General features: G+C 48.4%; 4 protein-coding genes across 4 annotated transcripts; 1 reads left to right on the top strand and 3 right to left on the bottom strand.

The window, feature by feature from the left end:
• Positions 1-361: 361 nt before the first annotated feature.
• Positions 362-974, bottom strand: FSST1_000650 (uncharacterized protein; the record flags this gene model as incomplete). The annotated part of the gene is made up of 2 exons (XM_083232868.1): positions 362-425; positions 592-974. 2 exons carry the CDS (start codon positions 972-974, stop codon positions 362-364), a joined length of 447 nt encoding a protein of 148 aa, XP_083090832.1.
• Positions 975-4591: 3617 nt separating this feature from the next.
• On the top strand, positions 4592-5302 carry FSST1_000649 (ubiquitin-related domain-containing protein; the record flags this gene model as incomplete). Its single annotated transcript, XM_083232857.1, has 1 exon — positions 4592-5302. The coding sequence occupies one exon, from the start codon at positions 4592-4594 to the stop codon at positions 5300-5302; it is 711 nt and encodes a 236-aa protein (XP_083090831.1).
• A 429-nt stretch (positions 5303-5731) lies between these two features.
• Positions 5732-8467, bottom strand: FSST1_000648 (uncharacterized protein; the record flags this gene model as incomplete). Its single annotated transcript, XM_083232846.1, has 1 exon — positions 5732-8467. One exon carries the CDS (start codon positions 8465-8467, stop codon positions 5732-5734), a length of 2736 nt encoding a protein of 911 aa, XP_083090830.1.
• Positions 8468-9577: 1110 nt separating this feature from the next.
• On the bottom strand, positions 9578-13975 carry FSST1_000647 (phosphoribosylformylglycinamidine synthase; the record flags this gene model as incomplete). Its single annotated transcript, XM_083232835.1, has 7 exons — positions 9578-10008; positions 10063-10104; positions 10157-10296; positions 10359-10521; positions 10576-13058; positions 13122-13303; positions 13352-13975. 7 exons carry the CDS (start codon positions 13973-13975, stop codon positions 9578-9580), a joined length of 4065 nt encoding a protein of 1354 aa, XP_083090829.1.
• Positions 13976-17108: the final 3133 nt, after the last annotated feature.

Below are 17108 nucleotides of genomic sequence, written 5' to 3'. Positions count from 1 at the left end.
CAAAGACATACTCCAAGCTGCAAACCGTCCTCCAGAGGTCAGTGCACATAAGCCAGCACCTCGGATCACCTGCGCCGTCGTAAAAAAAGGGGTATCGCCAAAAAGAGAAGTATAGTAAAAACCAGTTTGTTCAAGAAGCAGAGTTACTGAAATGAACATGTATTGTTTCCGCGTCGCCGACGTCGTCCCCGCTCTTCGGTCGTCAACTCTCTTTGCGGCAGCAGAATCGAGTGAAGAGATGTTGAGTGATAACAATGTTAAAAAGGTCTTCAACCAGTAGAATGCACCAGCGAAGAAAGAAGCAAAATTTTGGAAGCCTGTGTGCTTTGTCAAAGGCAGGCGCGATGAAGCGAAGAAGCAATCAAGCTTCTGTAAAGGCAGAGTCCTTAGACTCATCAAATGTGAAGCAGGCGACAAGTGTCATCCTGCAAATGGTATCGTGGCGTTTCATCATAAAGAAGAGGCCGCGCTGTGGCCAGGGTATAAAGGGTAAATGAACAAGCAATGGAAGACATTGGGATGTGTCGGCAAGTGTGTCAGCCGACAGTCGCGAGATCCTTGAGGATCGCTTTCCATACAACGCACGCTTACAGAAGAGCGGCAGCGATGGCACCAGCAACACCAACCATGGCGAACTTGCCAACAGTGACGGCAGCTCCGGCGTTCTCGGGGACCTGAGAAGGCTCAGAAGAGCCACCAGTGGTACCAGCAGAGCCAGTGGCCTTGGGGGTAGAGGCGGGGATGGTGGTGTTGTGAGCAACGGGCAGGAAGGTGGTCTTCTCCTCAACAACAGCAGTGGAGATGATCTCGGCCGAGGTCTCAACAGCAGTGGTGCTCTCACCAGTGGCGGTAACGGTGCGGACCGTAGAGAGGTAGTAGGTCTTGGTCACGACGGCGGTGGATGTCTGAGTGGTGGTCTCCTGAGCGAGAGCGAGGGCAGGCAGAGCAGCCAGGATGAACTTGGAGAAGTGCATTTTGTTGTTTTTGTTGTTGTATGAAATTTGGTTGTTGTGTGTGTGTAAGTGAGTGCTTTCAAAGCAAGCTCAGAATGTTATTGCAAGTGAGTGATTGGGTGAAGCTGGGGAAAAGAACAGTAAGATGTTTTATATCCAGACGGCGAGAAGCACAAGATATGTATTCGGTTGAAGAAATATACGAGCGATAGACTCTGCCAACGAAGTCTGTGGACCGAGAAGAAGTTGTTTCGAAGTGTAGAAGGGTGGCTTGTCAAGTTCGGGGGGGAGGATCCATATGAAATACCACAACGGCGAGGGAAAAGCAAACAACACACAGACAGGAAACAGCACAGCACAGCTTAGCTTCTCGTTGCATAACACTTAGAAACCAGAACCCACAGGCCACCCTACCACACCCTTCAACGAGGCCAAGGCCCTGGCGCTGCCAGACCAGACGTTTGGTGATGGTGGGATGGGAGGGGCGGACTAGGCGGAAGCCCATTAAACTGGTACCGGTAACACGACCAAGCCCCTGCCCCTTGGTCTAGTCATAAGTACCTGTGACCTAGACGGGACTGCTAATGGCCTGTCACGCTCCTCGAGGGAAATTACAGCGCTTCTCTTGACAGGTTCAGGTAGTCTGGCCGAACAAGGCCTGTCAAATAAGCGACTGAGTGCTGAAACTCGGGCCCAGGCCATGTCTATACCAGACTCTTTATCCAGTCCCTTGTTGTCGCACGTTTTCTCTTTGTGCGCCAGAATCGATATTTGAGACTCTGAACACACAAAGAGGGTTTCACCGGGGATCTTTGACCCTTGTTTCCCATCCCCTAGTTCTAGTTCTAGATGGAGCAACCCAAGGATGAACGGACATGAGAAAATTCTGCATTGTGTTCCCGTTGGCTACCAGTGAGAGACGAACTGAGAAAAGGTCTTGACCGGTGGCAATGAAATCACCATGCAGCCCACTAATAAATGACTGGGAGATGAGGGAATTACAAGAGAAGAGAGAGAGTATTAAAAAAAAAGACGCTGTCTTATTAGTTTGTGTTCAGGCGTAGAGGCCAATTAGCAACAGAGTCTGCCTCTTTAGTGGCGTTGCTTGCCGCTACTCAATGCCACGAGCCGGTAGAACAAGGCTTTGTTGAATAATGGACGAGTGCCCGGTCATTGTTGTCTCTGACCAATGTTTTCCAGTGAATGACTCTCATCTCAACTCTGTCGTGACTCGTTGGTGCTGAGTAGAAGCTGACTATCCCCATTTCATAAGAAGCCTGGGCAAAAATAAAATTTGCATAATTTCCCTCACCGGTGCAGTTGTCAATTGGTCATTGGTCAGTCACACTCAAGCCAGGCACACCCGCTTTCTCGGAAGTGATTCCCAGGTTCCTGCGTCGTTTGTGCCTGGCGCTTACCTTAATTGATCCTTGACTCGCCCTCCATAAGAGGCTTGGAGAGACAACAAGACCGTCGATCTCTGTTGTCAACCTTCCTTTTCGACGGCAAAAGCCTGATGAACACGCTAATGTACCTAGGTAGGGAGAAAAGTGAAATGAGTTTATCTTGTTCCGTAATTGCTTCCATGGCAAGATCTTTTAGTAAATCACAGTACGTCACAGCCTACAGAGTACACAGAACAGCGTTCAGTTTTCGGTCTCCGCTTTGTCAGAAATTTATTCTCTTTATTATTCTAATGCTTCGGTCGTCTCCGTCAAAACTGAAACTCGCCAATCCTCGTCAAACTTACATATTAGCCGTCTTTTAACGAACATGGCTGGGGTAAAATAAGATGATGAGATGGGTCATGGAATAATTAAGCCCCGTCGGCTATGGAATAGAGCATGGCCTGGTCTAACTGTCATTGAGTGATCGGCTACCCGCCCCGGATTTGCTTGGGATAACCGCGACCATCTTGCTCGTGCTACTGTACGCACTCTACTTGCCGTGCATAACTTTGTACATATTACTTGTTTACTGCTCAATGCCTTGATGGGCGTCATTGTTTCTATTTCAAGTCAGCATAGCCGTCGCCTCAAGGCAATTGACGTGGCCACGCTGTACAACGCCAGCACAAACAGGATCCAATCCCTAATTGGTGTAGTCCTCTCTCTCGTCATCCACGAGGTTTCTTTGGACATTACTGGCGGGTCGTGTGCCTCCACGAAGCGGCAGCTTTCCGTCGCCGACCGCTAATAATCCAAACCCTGATCCTGGTTCTGGTTCTGCTGCTCAGCCCTGCAAGGGCGCTTTTGGATCCAAGACAAGACAATCCTGTCGGTTCATTGCGTTGACGTCAAGGGCAGGTTTCTCCGTAGCAACCAGAAACCAGAAACAAAACCATTTCAAAACGGTCGGCAAACAAAGCTGGTCGATTAGGAAACATCTCTAAGAACGAGAATATGAGAGAACATGCGGTCATGTCAGACCGCAAGCCTTATTTGCTATGTTATTACAACTCTGTGTTGTAACCAAGTCCGAGCGAAAGTTGATCTTTGCAGGAAGCTTTCTTGAAGCTTGCATCTGCTGCCTGATACGAGGTTACTTTGCATGTCATGTCGTGATGATGATGTGTCGCGTTCTAGGCAAACTCCCCAACATTTCATACCCAACCATTCGACATTGTTGACCTGTAGTTTGATCTCAGACTTGTAATTCTTGATGAGTTGAGAGTAGTGTCAATGTTGCCATTGTTAACAAAACCAACCGGATACTTGCTACTAGTTGACACGGTTTGCAATCAATAGTCTTTGAACTTCAGCCCAAGCTATAGGTTTCACTGCTAGAGCAACTTTTGTCAATAGTCTCTCAATTGATTTATCAGACAGTCTCAAAGCTGTTGAAGCTGGTACGGCGGTAATAAGCAAGCGGAAAAAGTACTGAAATGAACTTGGCAGCAAACTTACCCTGGAGTCTCAACGAGACATGCTCAAAATCATCTAGCCCAAGTTTACTTGGGAGCTGCATGTAAGTGATGTTCGAATGTATTTTAACCAGTTGAATTCGGTCTCTTAGCTTTATAAGGTATTGGTCAAATAATTGGAAAATCCAGCTGAATTAATTGCCTTTGCAGCTTTGAGCCATGATAGATGGTAAAGTCCAAAGAAGCCGCCCTCAGTATCAGAAAAGTTGGCCGCTTGAGAGACAAGGAACGAAATTAGTAGGTCACCTTATGCCACTACTTGCCATGATTTTAGGTCATTTATTTTTGTACCTTAAAGCTTAGAGGACCTACTAGGCATCCTTACTCTTACGCATATTTGGTGGGTTTTCACGATGTGCAAAGTCTGATGTTAACTTTTCTCTCATTCTTATGTATATAAAAGCACTATGGACCTGCTTAGCAGTCCATTTCTTCTTCTTTAGCAAAAAGTTGTTGATATGGAATTCATCTGAGACTGCCTAAAAAGTGGGACCCTGACGACGTTGTCAAAGTTAACGCGACGTCCATTAAGCTCCAGCCTCTTCATACATCACAATCATCAATCTTCGACCATACTTCAATCTCTCCACAAACAAAAACACTACAATACTCGCGATCGGCGAAGCGAAAAGAAGGAAACTGCAAACTTGCGTAATCCAGCGACTTTCTACAATCACATAATCACTGCCGCAAGCGGCCCCATCATAGTACAGCCATGACAGACTCGCCACCACCCACAGAGCCCCGAGCTCGCTCAAAGTCACCCGCTCCCAGAGACAGAGATGACCGAAAAGGTCGCGACGACTCAGTCCGCGAAAATAGTGAACGTCGCCAGCGTCGAGACCGTAGCTGGTCGCGCGATCGCAACCAGAACCGCGACCGCAGAGATTCTCCTCCACGCAGACCCAGAGACCGATCAAGGTCGCCAGCTCGAAGGCCCAGAGGCTCGGGCGGCTTCAAATGGAAGGGAGAGCGCCGAGATAACGATAGAAACCGCGACTTTCGCAGACGGTCGCCGCAGCGACGTGGGGACCGCGACGGTGGCAGGGATCGCAACTACCGTCGGGATGACCGTGACGGGGATCGCGCTGGACGTGATAGGCCTCGGGACGGCGACAGAGATCAGCGGAGAGAGAGGAAGGAGAAGAAAGAAGAGAAGCCCAAGCCCGCTGTTGCGCAGGGAGGCGAGGAGATGATCATCGTCAACGTCAACGACCGTCTCGGCACAAAGGCTGCAGTGCCATGCTTGGAGTCAGATACCGTGGGTCAGTTGAAGCTCATGGTAGCTGCCCGAATTGGTCGTGACCCTGGTCAGATCATCCTGAAGCGACAGAGTGAGAGGCCATTCAAGGACCACATCACTCTTGGTGATTACGGCATTTCAAACGGTGTACAGCTGGATCTGGAGATTGATACCCGGGACTAAGCTGTTACAAAATGGGGTTTCGTCATAAATTCAGCTTCCAATGGAAAAACTTCGATAAAACCCTGATGATGGGTGTTGTCATTTGCATGGAAGGACTAAATACATAATACAAAACGAGTCGCATGAGTTATTCCAGCCTGAGCTATTCCATATAATAACTACCAAAAGTAATTTCGTTTCCGTCGTTACTGATACATGACATGAAAGGACCAGAATTGTTTGCTAAATTATGAGATTTCCTTGCTCCAAACTAAAAAGTGATATGCATTGAGGATGATATAGCATACTGGAAAACAGCCAATAATAAATCATCATATCGTGAAAGAAGATACGAAATCCAAGCCGAAATTTTGTGTATACCAAGACAACTCAAGACAGCGCCGAATTTTGCGGGGAAAAAAAAATATTGCTTTTAAAAAGAGACTCGTCTTAGGAGGAAAATATATCATTAGGATCCCAATCCATATCATTGAATGTACTAGAGGAATCATTAAAGGCACCAGTGGAATCATCAAAGGTACTGGAGAGATCGTTGAAGACGTTCGAGTGATAACCCGAGTCCTTTTCAACAGCAGCTTGCTGTACGGCAAGTAGACGACTGTCAGGTTTCAAGTCCCCAACGCTTTGCTGGGTTTGGAGAGGCGAAGGGTCGCCCACTTCGAAAGACTTCTGGAGTTGGGGGTGAGACCCAACTGTGTCGAACTTCAGCCAGTCCGAGGTATCTTCATAATCATAGTCATCAAACAACCACAGAGGTGCGTCCAGGTTGGGCGACTTCAAAAGACACATAGACTCGCCAGCGGTAGACGCGACCCTAGAAGGACTGGATTGTACTTGCGATAAACCACCGGACAATGATATTGTTGCGTCCAGATCGTTCGTTGCCGGCACTTGGAGCTGTAGCTGGGGCGTATTTGGGGAACGAAGAAGCTGTGGGGTTCCACTATTATAGGTGGGAAAATTCGCATTTGTTGAAGTCTGGCGGTTCTGCACAGAAAGGTACTCATGTGGGAGATGCTGACTAGAGAGTTGTTGGGGATATTGGGGCTGTGTCAAGGACTGCTGAGGGAATCGCTCAAGCGACTTGTCTTGGAAGCCCTGTCGTGAGGTGTGACTTGACGGTTGCGACAAGATTCGGGATGATATTTGTGGGATTTGAAGGGACGGCTGTTGCCAATTCGAGTACTGGTTGGGTAACCGCAAGCCATTTTGCACTTGTGGTTGCTTCTGCTGTTGGAAACCATTCACGGCCACCGTACCACCCATTCTGCCATTTCCAAAGGAAGACGGGGCCGTCAAAGGCGAATAAATCGATTGAGCGACTCCTTGTTGCCTGTCTCTTTGAAGCTTTTTGTAGAGGTCGGCAATGTACTCGACAGGGGTATCTGGATATATCAATGCAATCGGCTGAGGGTTTGGCTGGTGACTATCAGCTTCCTTGCGTTCGAAAGAATCTCCAGGAACAGATGGTCGGTTCTGTGTTTCATGAAACTCATGAGAGATGGGCTCGTCTCTCTTGATGGATGACTCAGTGTGAGACGACGTAGAGGAAGTAGATTCGTGTGTAGTATTTGGCTTAACTTGATTGCATGGAGCCTGTGGATGAGCTGGACGAAGTAATTGGGAGGCTTGTTCTGGAGCAGACTTGTATGTTGTGTTGTTTTCGACTTGCTGTGTTGTACTACGATAATTACGTCTCTTTGACGAAGATCGGGGTTTTGTTTTGCGTGGTGCCATATTCTTAGGAGGTGAACTAGGTGGCTTGTCGGGAGAGCAAAATGTCGTATAAAGTATGCACATTTTCTTTGGCTTTGGCTGTTCCGCTCGGTAGGGACATGGCCCAGCCAGGTGGCTTTGCATTTCCCTCTTTTCAAATTTGAACCAGCAACGCAGACAAAGAACAACGCCCTTGTGCTCAGGATCTGCAAAGTCCGAGTCCTTCCACTTGTGTAACGAAACACATTTCGAACAATCCCCCTTTGCCTTGGCAGATGGATTGTGAGTTTGACAGCTTGCTAGGTATGTGCGAGACGCATTCTTTGGATCTTTTCCACGAACAAAGCCGTGGTGGTGAGTAAGGTGTGTAACGACATGAGACATTTCTTCCTTGCGTCCACAACAAGCTTGTCTCTCAACGTTGCTGAATTGGATAGGATCAAATAGCCAAAATGGACATAGTTCGCCTAAATTGGTAAAATTCTCATGTGATAGAACTTTATCTTCGCGGCGAGGCGGTGGTTTATTCTGCTTTGGCCCCAGTAGACTGGAATCCCCAGAAACGAGCGGTGATGGGTTGTTCCTAACTTGGTGTGGAGGTACTCGCATACCCTCACTCGATGTATGTAGCGAAATGTTTCCGCCTGGTTGAGTCGGCCTGCGAGGTCCAGACGACGATGGCGGGGGAGCACGATAAGACTGGGTGTTGCCCCCAGACCTATTACGCCTGGGGAATGTACGTTTACTGCTTGCACCATCATCTGTGGAATGACTGTTCTGACGTTTTGGCGGTTTCTTTGAACCAGCGGATGTATCGGTACCTGTGACAGACCGAGCCGTTTGTTGAAAAGATAGGCCGGTGGCTTGAGAATGACCGCCGCTGGCCTGATGTCTATGTGAGGCGATCGGGAAAGCTGGGCGGCTGTAAGAAGTCAACGTGCTTGGAGCGCGTTCTCTATTATTTCCATTTTCACAGTATCTTGTATTTCGATCGGGAGCAGCTGAAAATCGTTGAATAGATGGAGCGGAAGACACAGATTTGTTAAACAGTTGTTCATTAACTGAGGTTGTGTTAACATTTGATGTGGTTGGGTTTCGAAGACCCAGAATCGTACTGTTGGAAGACTTCGCTGCCTGGATAGACGGTGGCTTGATGGTATCGCTGAACACATCATCTATATGAACCAGAAGCTTATGCGTTTCGCGCTTCCGCTGGGGTAGCGACTGTGAGTTGATAAAAATGTCTCGGGCAGGCTGCGAGTTACCCTGTCCCTGGAGCCATTGCTGGACTGATACATTGTTTTCGCGAAGCAGGTTGCGCTCGTCCTCTTCCAATTCCCATTGACTAGGGTCAATCTGCTTCCATGGCTCATGATCGCCGAGGATGATATCGTCAAGGCCATCGACATTCTGAGACTGGTTCTCACCACTCAAACGCTGATCCGGCATTGCGTCCATGGTAATCCCTGGTCAGGCCGAAGCCCTCTCCCAATAACGTTGGAGCGTTATTGAGAGGCGCTTTTAGTATCGCCCCGCCTCAAGATGAACGACGAGGATAGGTGTTGGTGTTATGAGCTGAAGATTAAAGAATGGTGGCGAAAGGTTGGCGATGCCTGAGCAAACACGAAAGGATGAGGAAATGAGTTGCAAGGCGCAATGTATCAGAGGAAGAGGACAAGCAATTGATTTGTACATATGTTGGTAGCACATCGCAAAGGTATTTTTGTACCGAATAAGGCTGTGGAGGGTCATCATGATTGGCAGTGAGTGGTTGAAAAAGGCAATCTTCCACGCCAACACTCCTCATTTTCAACCCCCCGGCGAGACGTTGCCTGACGAATTCAATACGCGACAATTCATCTTTGGTGAGTTGATTTGGGATCCAAGTGCTATGAGAGACCGACGTATAGTGCATTTGGGCCAGTGAAGAAAAACACGAGCTTTTGGAAAGGTGAAGCAGGGTAAGAAGCTGACGAAAATGGATGATGTGATGGTTGCCCGTGGTTCGCCCGATTTCATAGGCGTCGACACATTGGGAAGGAGAGACCCAATTTACGCCTGGTCTGTGTACCTCTGTACTCCCCAATTCCTCACTGTGAAAGGAGACACCAAAACAGATAAAGATGAGTCAGATTGGGCGCCGATAAAAGAGAGCATGTCGACATTTGTGTTGTTCTCACACATGTAATGGTTCTTAACTACTGGGGCGTTGGAGCAGATTAAAGGCTGGCGACCAATAAATAATCGAGGCAAAGACTCGGGACCAATGGGTTCTTTTAAAGTTGGATCAATTGTAGTGGATTCATTAACAGTTAGGAACTCGTCCCACAAAGTTGTATAAGAAAGGAAAAGTATGAGGATTATAGTTGTATCACACATATCACACAGTAAACACAGAAGGAGTTCCAAATGAAGTAATGATATTGCTTTCTACAAAGCGACGAAAACTGCCAGTGATGTCATGCATTTTCTATAGTTTAACTAACCTTCTACCCGTTCAACCGTAACCGTATAACATTCCCATACCCGAACACCGAAATGCAAATTTCTTTTGGAATTTTAACCAACCCACTTGCGTGCGTTCAAGAAGAGTTGGAACCAAGGGCCGAATTGTCCCCATTCAGCCAACTGGCGTTCAGGCTTCCACGAGCCGACATCAGCCATGATGGTTCGCTCAGGGTGAGGCATCATAGCAACGACACGGCCATCCTTGCTCTTCACACCAGCGATACCCTGGGGGCTGCCGTTGGGGTTGGAGGGGTATCTCTCAGTGACTGAACCATAGTTGTCGATGTAGCGAAGGGGAATGAGACCCGAGTCATTAATGGATGACAGGTCGCTGCCGGAGAACTCGGCCCGGCCCTCACCGTGAGAAACAACGATGGGGAACGAGGAGCCATTCAAGCCGTCGAAGAAGACAGAGTTCTCGGACTTGTCCTCGATGGTAACCATTGAGTATCGACCCTCGAATTGTGTGCTGGCGTTTTCAACTATGCTAAGTTAGCATCGACTATCTGCTGTTAATGTGAAATATGGTAACATACCGAATGTTGGCCAGTGGTCGGCTCCAGGAATCAACTCCTTAACTGCAAATTATTAGTATCAATTAGATCAAAGTGGAAAAAATTGTGGACTTACGTCGAGTCAGCATCTGGCAACCGTTGCAGACACCAAATGAGAAGGTGTCAGGACGATTGAAGAAAGCCTCAAACGTCTTACGAGCACCATCGTGCATCAGGATAGACTGTGCCCAACCATTACCGGCGCCAAGAACATCACTGTGAAAGTTAGCAGGAGAAGGGGCAAAGTGTTGGAACCCAACCCAAGCAGGACTACTTACCCGTAGGAGAAGCCACCGCAGGCAGCAAGACCTCGGAATCCCTCCAAGGAGAGGCCGCCAAGGATATCGGACATATGAACATCAACAGCATCGAAGCCAGCAGCTCGGAAGGCAAATGCCATTTCGGCGTGGCCGTTGACACCTTGCTCTCGGAGAATAGCAACTGCGAAAAATTAGCATTTGATTGATTGTCTCCAGTAGACGCGAGAAAGCTTACCTCTAGGCTTCTTGACTAGGCTCTTGAGGCTGGTCATAGCAGGCAGGCTGACATCAGCGGGATCAAATTTGAGCTTGTAGTGCAGACCGGGATCCTTGTTGTCCTGAATAGCTTCGAACTCAGAGTTGGCACAATCGGGGTTGTCTCGCAGCTTCTGCATCTCGTAAGAAGTGCTGGTCCACCACTGCTGGATCTTGGCGCGCTCCAGATCGACGATTGTCTTGGACTTATACTTGACCAAAAGCGACTGCTTGCTGGTAGGACGAACGTAACCGATAGTCTTGAGCATACCGTGAGGAGGACCACAAGTGGCGAAGCATCTCTTGAACTTGGTCTCATCACCTCGGCGGATTTGGAAAACAGCGCCCAATTCTTCGTTGAACAGAGCATCGAGTACGCTGGCTTCAGATTCAGCGAGAGTGTCAAGTGAGACGTCGGCGCCAACTCGTCCAGCAAACATCATCTCAGCAACAGTGGTGAGCAAACCACCGTCAGATCGGTCGTGGTAGGCAAGAACGATGTCCTCCTGGTGAAGTTGCCACAAAGCATCGAAGTAGTCACGAATGATCTGGACGTCTCGGACATCGGGAGACTCATCTCCAATCTGGCCAAGGGTCTGAGCAAGGGCAGAACCACCCATAGCATGGAAACCCTGAGCAAGATCAACAAAGATAAGCACAGACTCGCCAACCTCCTCAACACGGCGAAGCTGAGGTGTCCAAGTGCTGCGAACATCCTCAACCAGACTGAACGCGGAGATAACCAGCGATACAGGGGCAGTGACAGTGTGAGAGTCGGAGGTCTCCTTATCCTTCCAGGAGGCCTTCATGGACAAAGAGTCCTTACCAACAGGAATGGCAACACCCAGCTGAGGGCAGAGTTCCATTCCAATGGCATGGACAGCCTCGTAAAGAGCAGCGCCCTCGCCAGGGTGGCCAACAGCGGCCATCCAGTTGGCAGAGAGCTTGACGCGCTTGAGATCACCGTTTACAGGACCGGGCTTGATGTCAGCAGCGCCGAGGTTCATCAAACTCTCAACAACGGCCATACGAGCGGAGGCAGCAGCCGAGATAAGGGCCAGGTTAGGCTTCTCGCCCATTGCCATGGCTTCACCACGTCGCTTCTTGTCATCGAGACTGAAGCTGGTGAGGGTGACAGCAACATCGGCAACTGGAGTCTGCCAAGGGCCGACAAGCTGATCTCGAACGGACAGGCCACCAACGGTACGGTCACCAATAGTAATAAGGAAGTTCTTTGATCCAACTGAAGGGAGGTTGAAGACTAACTCGGTGGCTTTGGTGACCAGCTCGCCGATGTCGGAGCTGCCGCACTGCTCAGTGAGGCTCTTGACAGCATCGAAGGGGCGAAGGTTCTTCTGCACGCGCTGAACATCCTTGGAAATTCGTCGCCCAGGAGGGAAAAGAACATCCATGGGAAGGTTGATGGGATCGGTTGGCGGCTGGGTTGTAGGCTCACGGTCGGTCAGGACAAGCTTGGAAACGCCACTCTCGTCTTTGGTGACAGCGTTTCCGACCACAGAGAAACCACATCGCTCTCGTCTGCAGATGCTTGTAAAACGGTTGAGACCATCCTTGTTAACAAGAAGGACATACCGCTCCTGCGCTTCATTGCACCAAATTTGAAGAGGAGACATGGAGTTATCGGCGCTCTCAACTTGTCGGAGCTCAAACTTGCCGCCAAAACCGGCATCCTTGACAAGTTCAGGCAGAGCGTTAGACAAACCACCAGCACCCACATCGTGGATAAAGGCGATGGGACTCTCTGGTCCAAGAGCAACGCAAGTGTTAATAACCATTTGAGCGCGACGTTCCATCTCAGGGTTGCCACGCTGGACACTGTCGAAATCGAGATCTGCTGTGGCTTCACTACCGGCGTTGGATGAGGCAGCACCACCACCAAGGCCAATTAGCATAGCGGGACCACCAAGAACGATGACATGAGCACCCTCTTCGACATGGCTCTCCTCCTTGAGAGCGTGCTGAGGTCGGACACTGCCAATGCCACCAGCGATCATGATAGGCTTGTGGTATCCTCTGAACTCGGTGGCGTCAGATCCAGGCTCGTTAGTGAGGAGAGTCCTGAAAGTACCAGTCAGTGCAGGGCGACCGAACTCGTTGTTGAAGCGAGCGGAGCCAATTGGGGCCTCCAACATGATATCGAGACTGGAGGCGTAATGAGAGGGACGACCAATATCAAGTTCCCAAGGCCTCTTGTTGCCAGGAATCAGGAGATCTGAAACCCAGAAACCAGCAAGTCCAGCCTTGGGGGAAGATCCTCGTCCAACAGCACCCTCGTCACGAATCTCACCACCGCTACCGGTTGCAGCACCTGGGAAGGGTGAGATGGCCGTTGGGTGGTTGTGAGTTTCAACCTTGATCAGAGGTTGAACAACTTCGCGGGTAAGCTTCCAGCTTCCGGTGGAATAATCCGGAGCCCAATAATTGCCCTCATCACCAGACAGACTATGAGATGTAAGTAACTGTGTTTACTTAATCGAGCGCCGTAAACTGTGGTATTGGACTTACACAGCTGCGTTGTCCGAGTAGGCACTGATGACGTATTCAGGGGTTGATTTGTGGGTGTTCTTGATCATGCCAAAGAGACTGTTCTCCTGGGTGACACCGTCAATGGTCCACGAGGCATTGAAAACGTGATGTCTGCAATGTTCAGAGTTGACCTGCGCAAACATGAACAGCTCGACATCGTTCTACTGAAATCAGTATTTGATTTTCAAAGTCGGACTTGTGACTCATACAGGAGATCGACCGAGCGCAGTGTACTGCTTGACTAGGTACTCCATGTTGGGTTGGTCAAGGCCAAGACCAGCCTGCTTGTTATGGTCCTGGAGGGCAGCCAGGGGACCTCGTTCGTCGGAAAAGATGTCAACCACGACAAGCGGGTTTCGGGCGCCATGAGCGAACATGGTATCGAGGACAGGAGGCGAAAGGCTGAAGAATTCTGTCATGCGATCATGAAGGACATCGCGGAAGGCAAGGTCCTCCTCACCCTTGAAGGAATCTTCAAATTCGACGTGGATGATTCGGCCTCGTTCGATGCGGTTGACGGTCTTGAGGTCACATACCAGAGCAATGCTGGTGGCCTTGGAACTCCATGGGGAAACGTTTCGAGGGCTAACATAGATATCAATCGCCTGATCGTTGTTGCCAGCGGACGAAGCGCTTGCGGGCTCCTCAATGGCCTCGAGAATCTTCTTAATACTGCCAAGAACAGCAGCATCCTCGGTCTCAAGGTCGAGGTAGTATTGCCATGAGCCGGTGAGCTTGGCAACCTTGACAGGGCTCTGATCGTTAATACGCTGCACGAGCTTCTGAACTTCAGAAGCCGTGTAGCACGACTCGCCGACCAGGACGTGGTGCATGGTGAATGGAATTGCGAGTTCAAAGCAAAATACGCCTTGACGCTTGTACGTCAACGTCCTGTAGTGGGAAGAAAAAAAATTTGGCGGGGTTCCGATAAAGGCGGCGGGATGTCCGGGTGCGGGGCAACATTACTCCGCTATGGACTGCTGGTGGTCATGCAGATGTTTTCTGCATCTTTGGTTCCATCATATGGATTTGTTCAGTCTGAGGCCCTCTCTATTGAACTGTAGCCTCTTAGATTATGCTGCTCATGGGCCTGAGTGTACAGAAGTTTGAAGTTATCCCAGCACGTATAGCAATGCACGTGCCATTACCATCATCATCGCGGGGCACTTTTAATGGCGGGGTCCGCGGGGCAAGCTTCTTTCAGCTGTTGTCCCACCTTGCGTACCTACGGAAGATGGACCCTGGGATAAAAAGGTTCATGAAATGTACCAGACTTGAACGAAATGGATATGTTTTTATAGGATATTGAGACTTTATTGTCATGTATACAGAAATTGGTATGTAGCTACCCTATGGTGACCTACTGTGAAAACGCGACAAGGGCGTTTGCACGACAAAATACCGTTTTAATCAGATCCCACTTGGAGACAGAACGTTATCCAAATCTCTAACGGGTAAAGGTTGGTGATTGTAAATTACTTGCAAGCAGAGAGGAAGTTATTGGTAAAATTACCCTGCAACGCTAAATCCGATTACTCACAGTAACCTCGGTTCGATAGGATATGACGGTATAGCTTCAAATTCCAATAAGTAATTTCCGGATCGCGCTGTAAAGCAATCATGCCTGTGGCATTGTACGAGCAGCTTCGGTTTGCAGAGGTTGCCAGGGGCTTGATACTCAAAACAGACGTCACGCACAGAAGTATTTGTCGAGGATATCCCAAGGAACTTGAGACATATTTATTGCGGCATGTCTCACGGCTATTTCAAGTGGCTGGACAACGCTTCTGGCTCCAAGGGCCAAGACCCGATCGGTTGCCAGAGAGTATGTCTTAAATCACGGGACGCGCGAGATATTATCACTCGGAAGCGCGTACTATCTATAAACAGAATGGAATAATTAACGAAGGAGTTATTGTCAACTTTGGTGGATAATTTCTTGCGAATAATTGAGCTCGACCAATCGGTGAGATCCGGTTACCCTATATACTGCATAAATTAAATAAGTTGATAAATTCTCAGTGTATTTAAATGAATCTAAGGAGAATAAGTACTATAAGCTGAATAATACTATATTGTAACTGCTATATTTAAAATTTCTTATAATAAAGACAGGTGATATTATTAGGACATCTAATTATTAAATAATCCTAATTTTATTACAATTCTATGACTTGTCAATATCCTCGAAAATCTAAAGTCGGTGACTAAGCAAAAAGGCGCAGTGGCAGAGTGGTCTAATGCGATAGACTAGAAATCTATTCTCTTCGGAGGCGTCTGTTCGAATCAGGCCTGCGTCGCATCACATATACTTTTGCATCTCTAAAGTGTATCTTTTTGCCCTTTGATACTGCTAAAGGAGTTATGCGTGACTAGATGGGAATTCAGGATAGTAACGCTGTTAAAGTAATATGAATAGCTTCTTATTTAATAAAGGGTTATTCTACTGTATACATCTTGGAATAGCGCGTCTGAGAACGTGAATTCAACAGAGAGTGTGTTTCTATCTTAAACTAAGCCTCGAGATAAGCCACCACTGCATTCATTGATAAATGAGCTGCTTCTGAGAGCTTTAGAAAATCATCTTTAATCTTTTAGACCTGGTGTACCACCAACCTCCATGCAGCCCAACCTACACATCTCTTTGTTCTAGGCCTTTCGCTAAAGTATTGGACAAGCAATAAGAGCAGAATAAAAAGTAAAGATATAGTTTAGACTACAGAGCGGGTGCCAAGCGGGTGTACTGAAGCTTCCACTGAGGCGTCAAGTTTCCATCATATGATAATCTACCCGATAACCGACCTATGGCGCCCTGTTAGTAACAATCAAAGCTCTTATAGTTCTCATCTAAGGTTCATCAATGCAAATAGCTGGCCGAGACTCATGAGCATGCTACCCCAAGCTACGACAGGATTAACTTTTACACCAATTGAAACCACCAAGTGAATTGATTTTCTGGCCAAACAAGGTTTCCACAACGATATCACAGTTCATTTGTAATAAGGTAGTTGCCACACGACAAGAATGCAATTGTCAACGGGGGTAAGATTTGTTGATCAAATGAATACAATGGGATTGATCAAATAAGATTCCTGGCTGAGACAAGGGTATGATCGAGATGTCGACCTGGACCATTATGGAAAATGAGACAATTCTATGTGACTCAGTCATAAAACAGGACAAGAAGGATGCCAAAACGGATGTGATTTCGCAGAAGCGCACCGGATATAAGCAGTGAACCTGACGATCACGTTCCTTTGGCCAACTTTCAGACTCTAGCGCTGGTGCGGTTGCAAGTCTTGGACGTCATATATCAGTGATGGACTCACCAAATCAAGGGATCTTGTGATCGGAGATCTCCAGCATAGACAAGGATTTTGACGGGACCAACGTGCACGATGTGAACCTGGCAAGGAATCCGTCTGTTGGCCCTTTGTGGCAAGTGTCGTGATATAGTTCACTGAATTGGTGCCTGGCTCATACATGGACCAATCGTTTGCTTCAATCATATTGACAAACTCATTTTCATGACGATTTCTATCAAATGAGAACAAAAGATCGGATCGGAAGTAAACACAAACGACCGCAAATCGTTAGATCCAGGGGGCTTGGCATTCAGGTTCAAATGCAAACTTTAAGAGAACAGCCAACTTTCACAACGTGGAAGTGGTTGCGGTCCAGATCGCGAATAAACGGACGCGGTTCCCCTGGACCGTGAGAGGTAGCGTTCCCCACGCGGCTGCACCAAGATACAATTGTGGCGCGGGTGGCGTTGGCGACTTAGCCGCTTTCACCCATGACAGGCACAATAACACCAAGCAAGACATCCCCCAGGTCCACGATCTACGCATAGGCTAGCATGGGATGACTATCCCGATCGGTCCGTCGCGTTCCAGTCAAGTGCTCTAAATCGATTAGACCAGGGATCTTTAAGACATGACCCAATCACGACTCGGCGCATGCAGG

The sequence above is a fragment of the Fusarium sambucinum genome, chromosome IV (genome assembly GCF_050947815.1).
Source record: "Fusarium sambucinum isolate potato_lamoka chromosome IV, whole genome shotgun sequence".
NCBI lineage: Eukaryota > Fungi > Ascomycota > Sordariomycetes > Hypocreales > Nectriaceae > Fusarium > Fusarium sambucinum.
The sequence above is the reverse complement of the archived record's forward strand: the minus strand, read 5'-3'. Positions and strand labels throughout refer to the sequence as shown.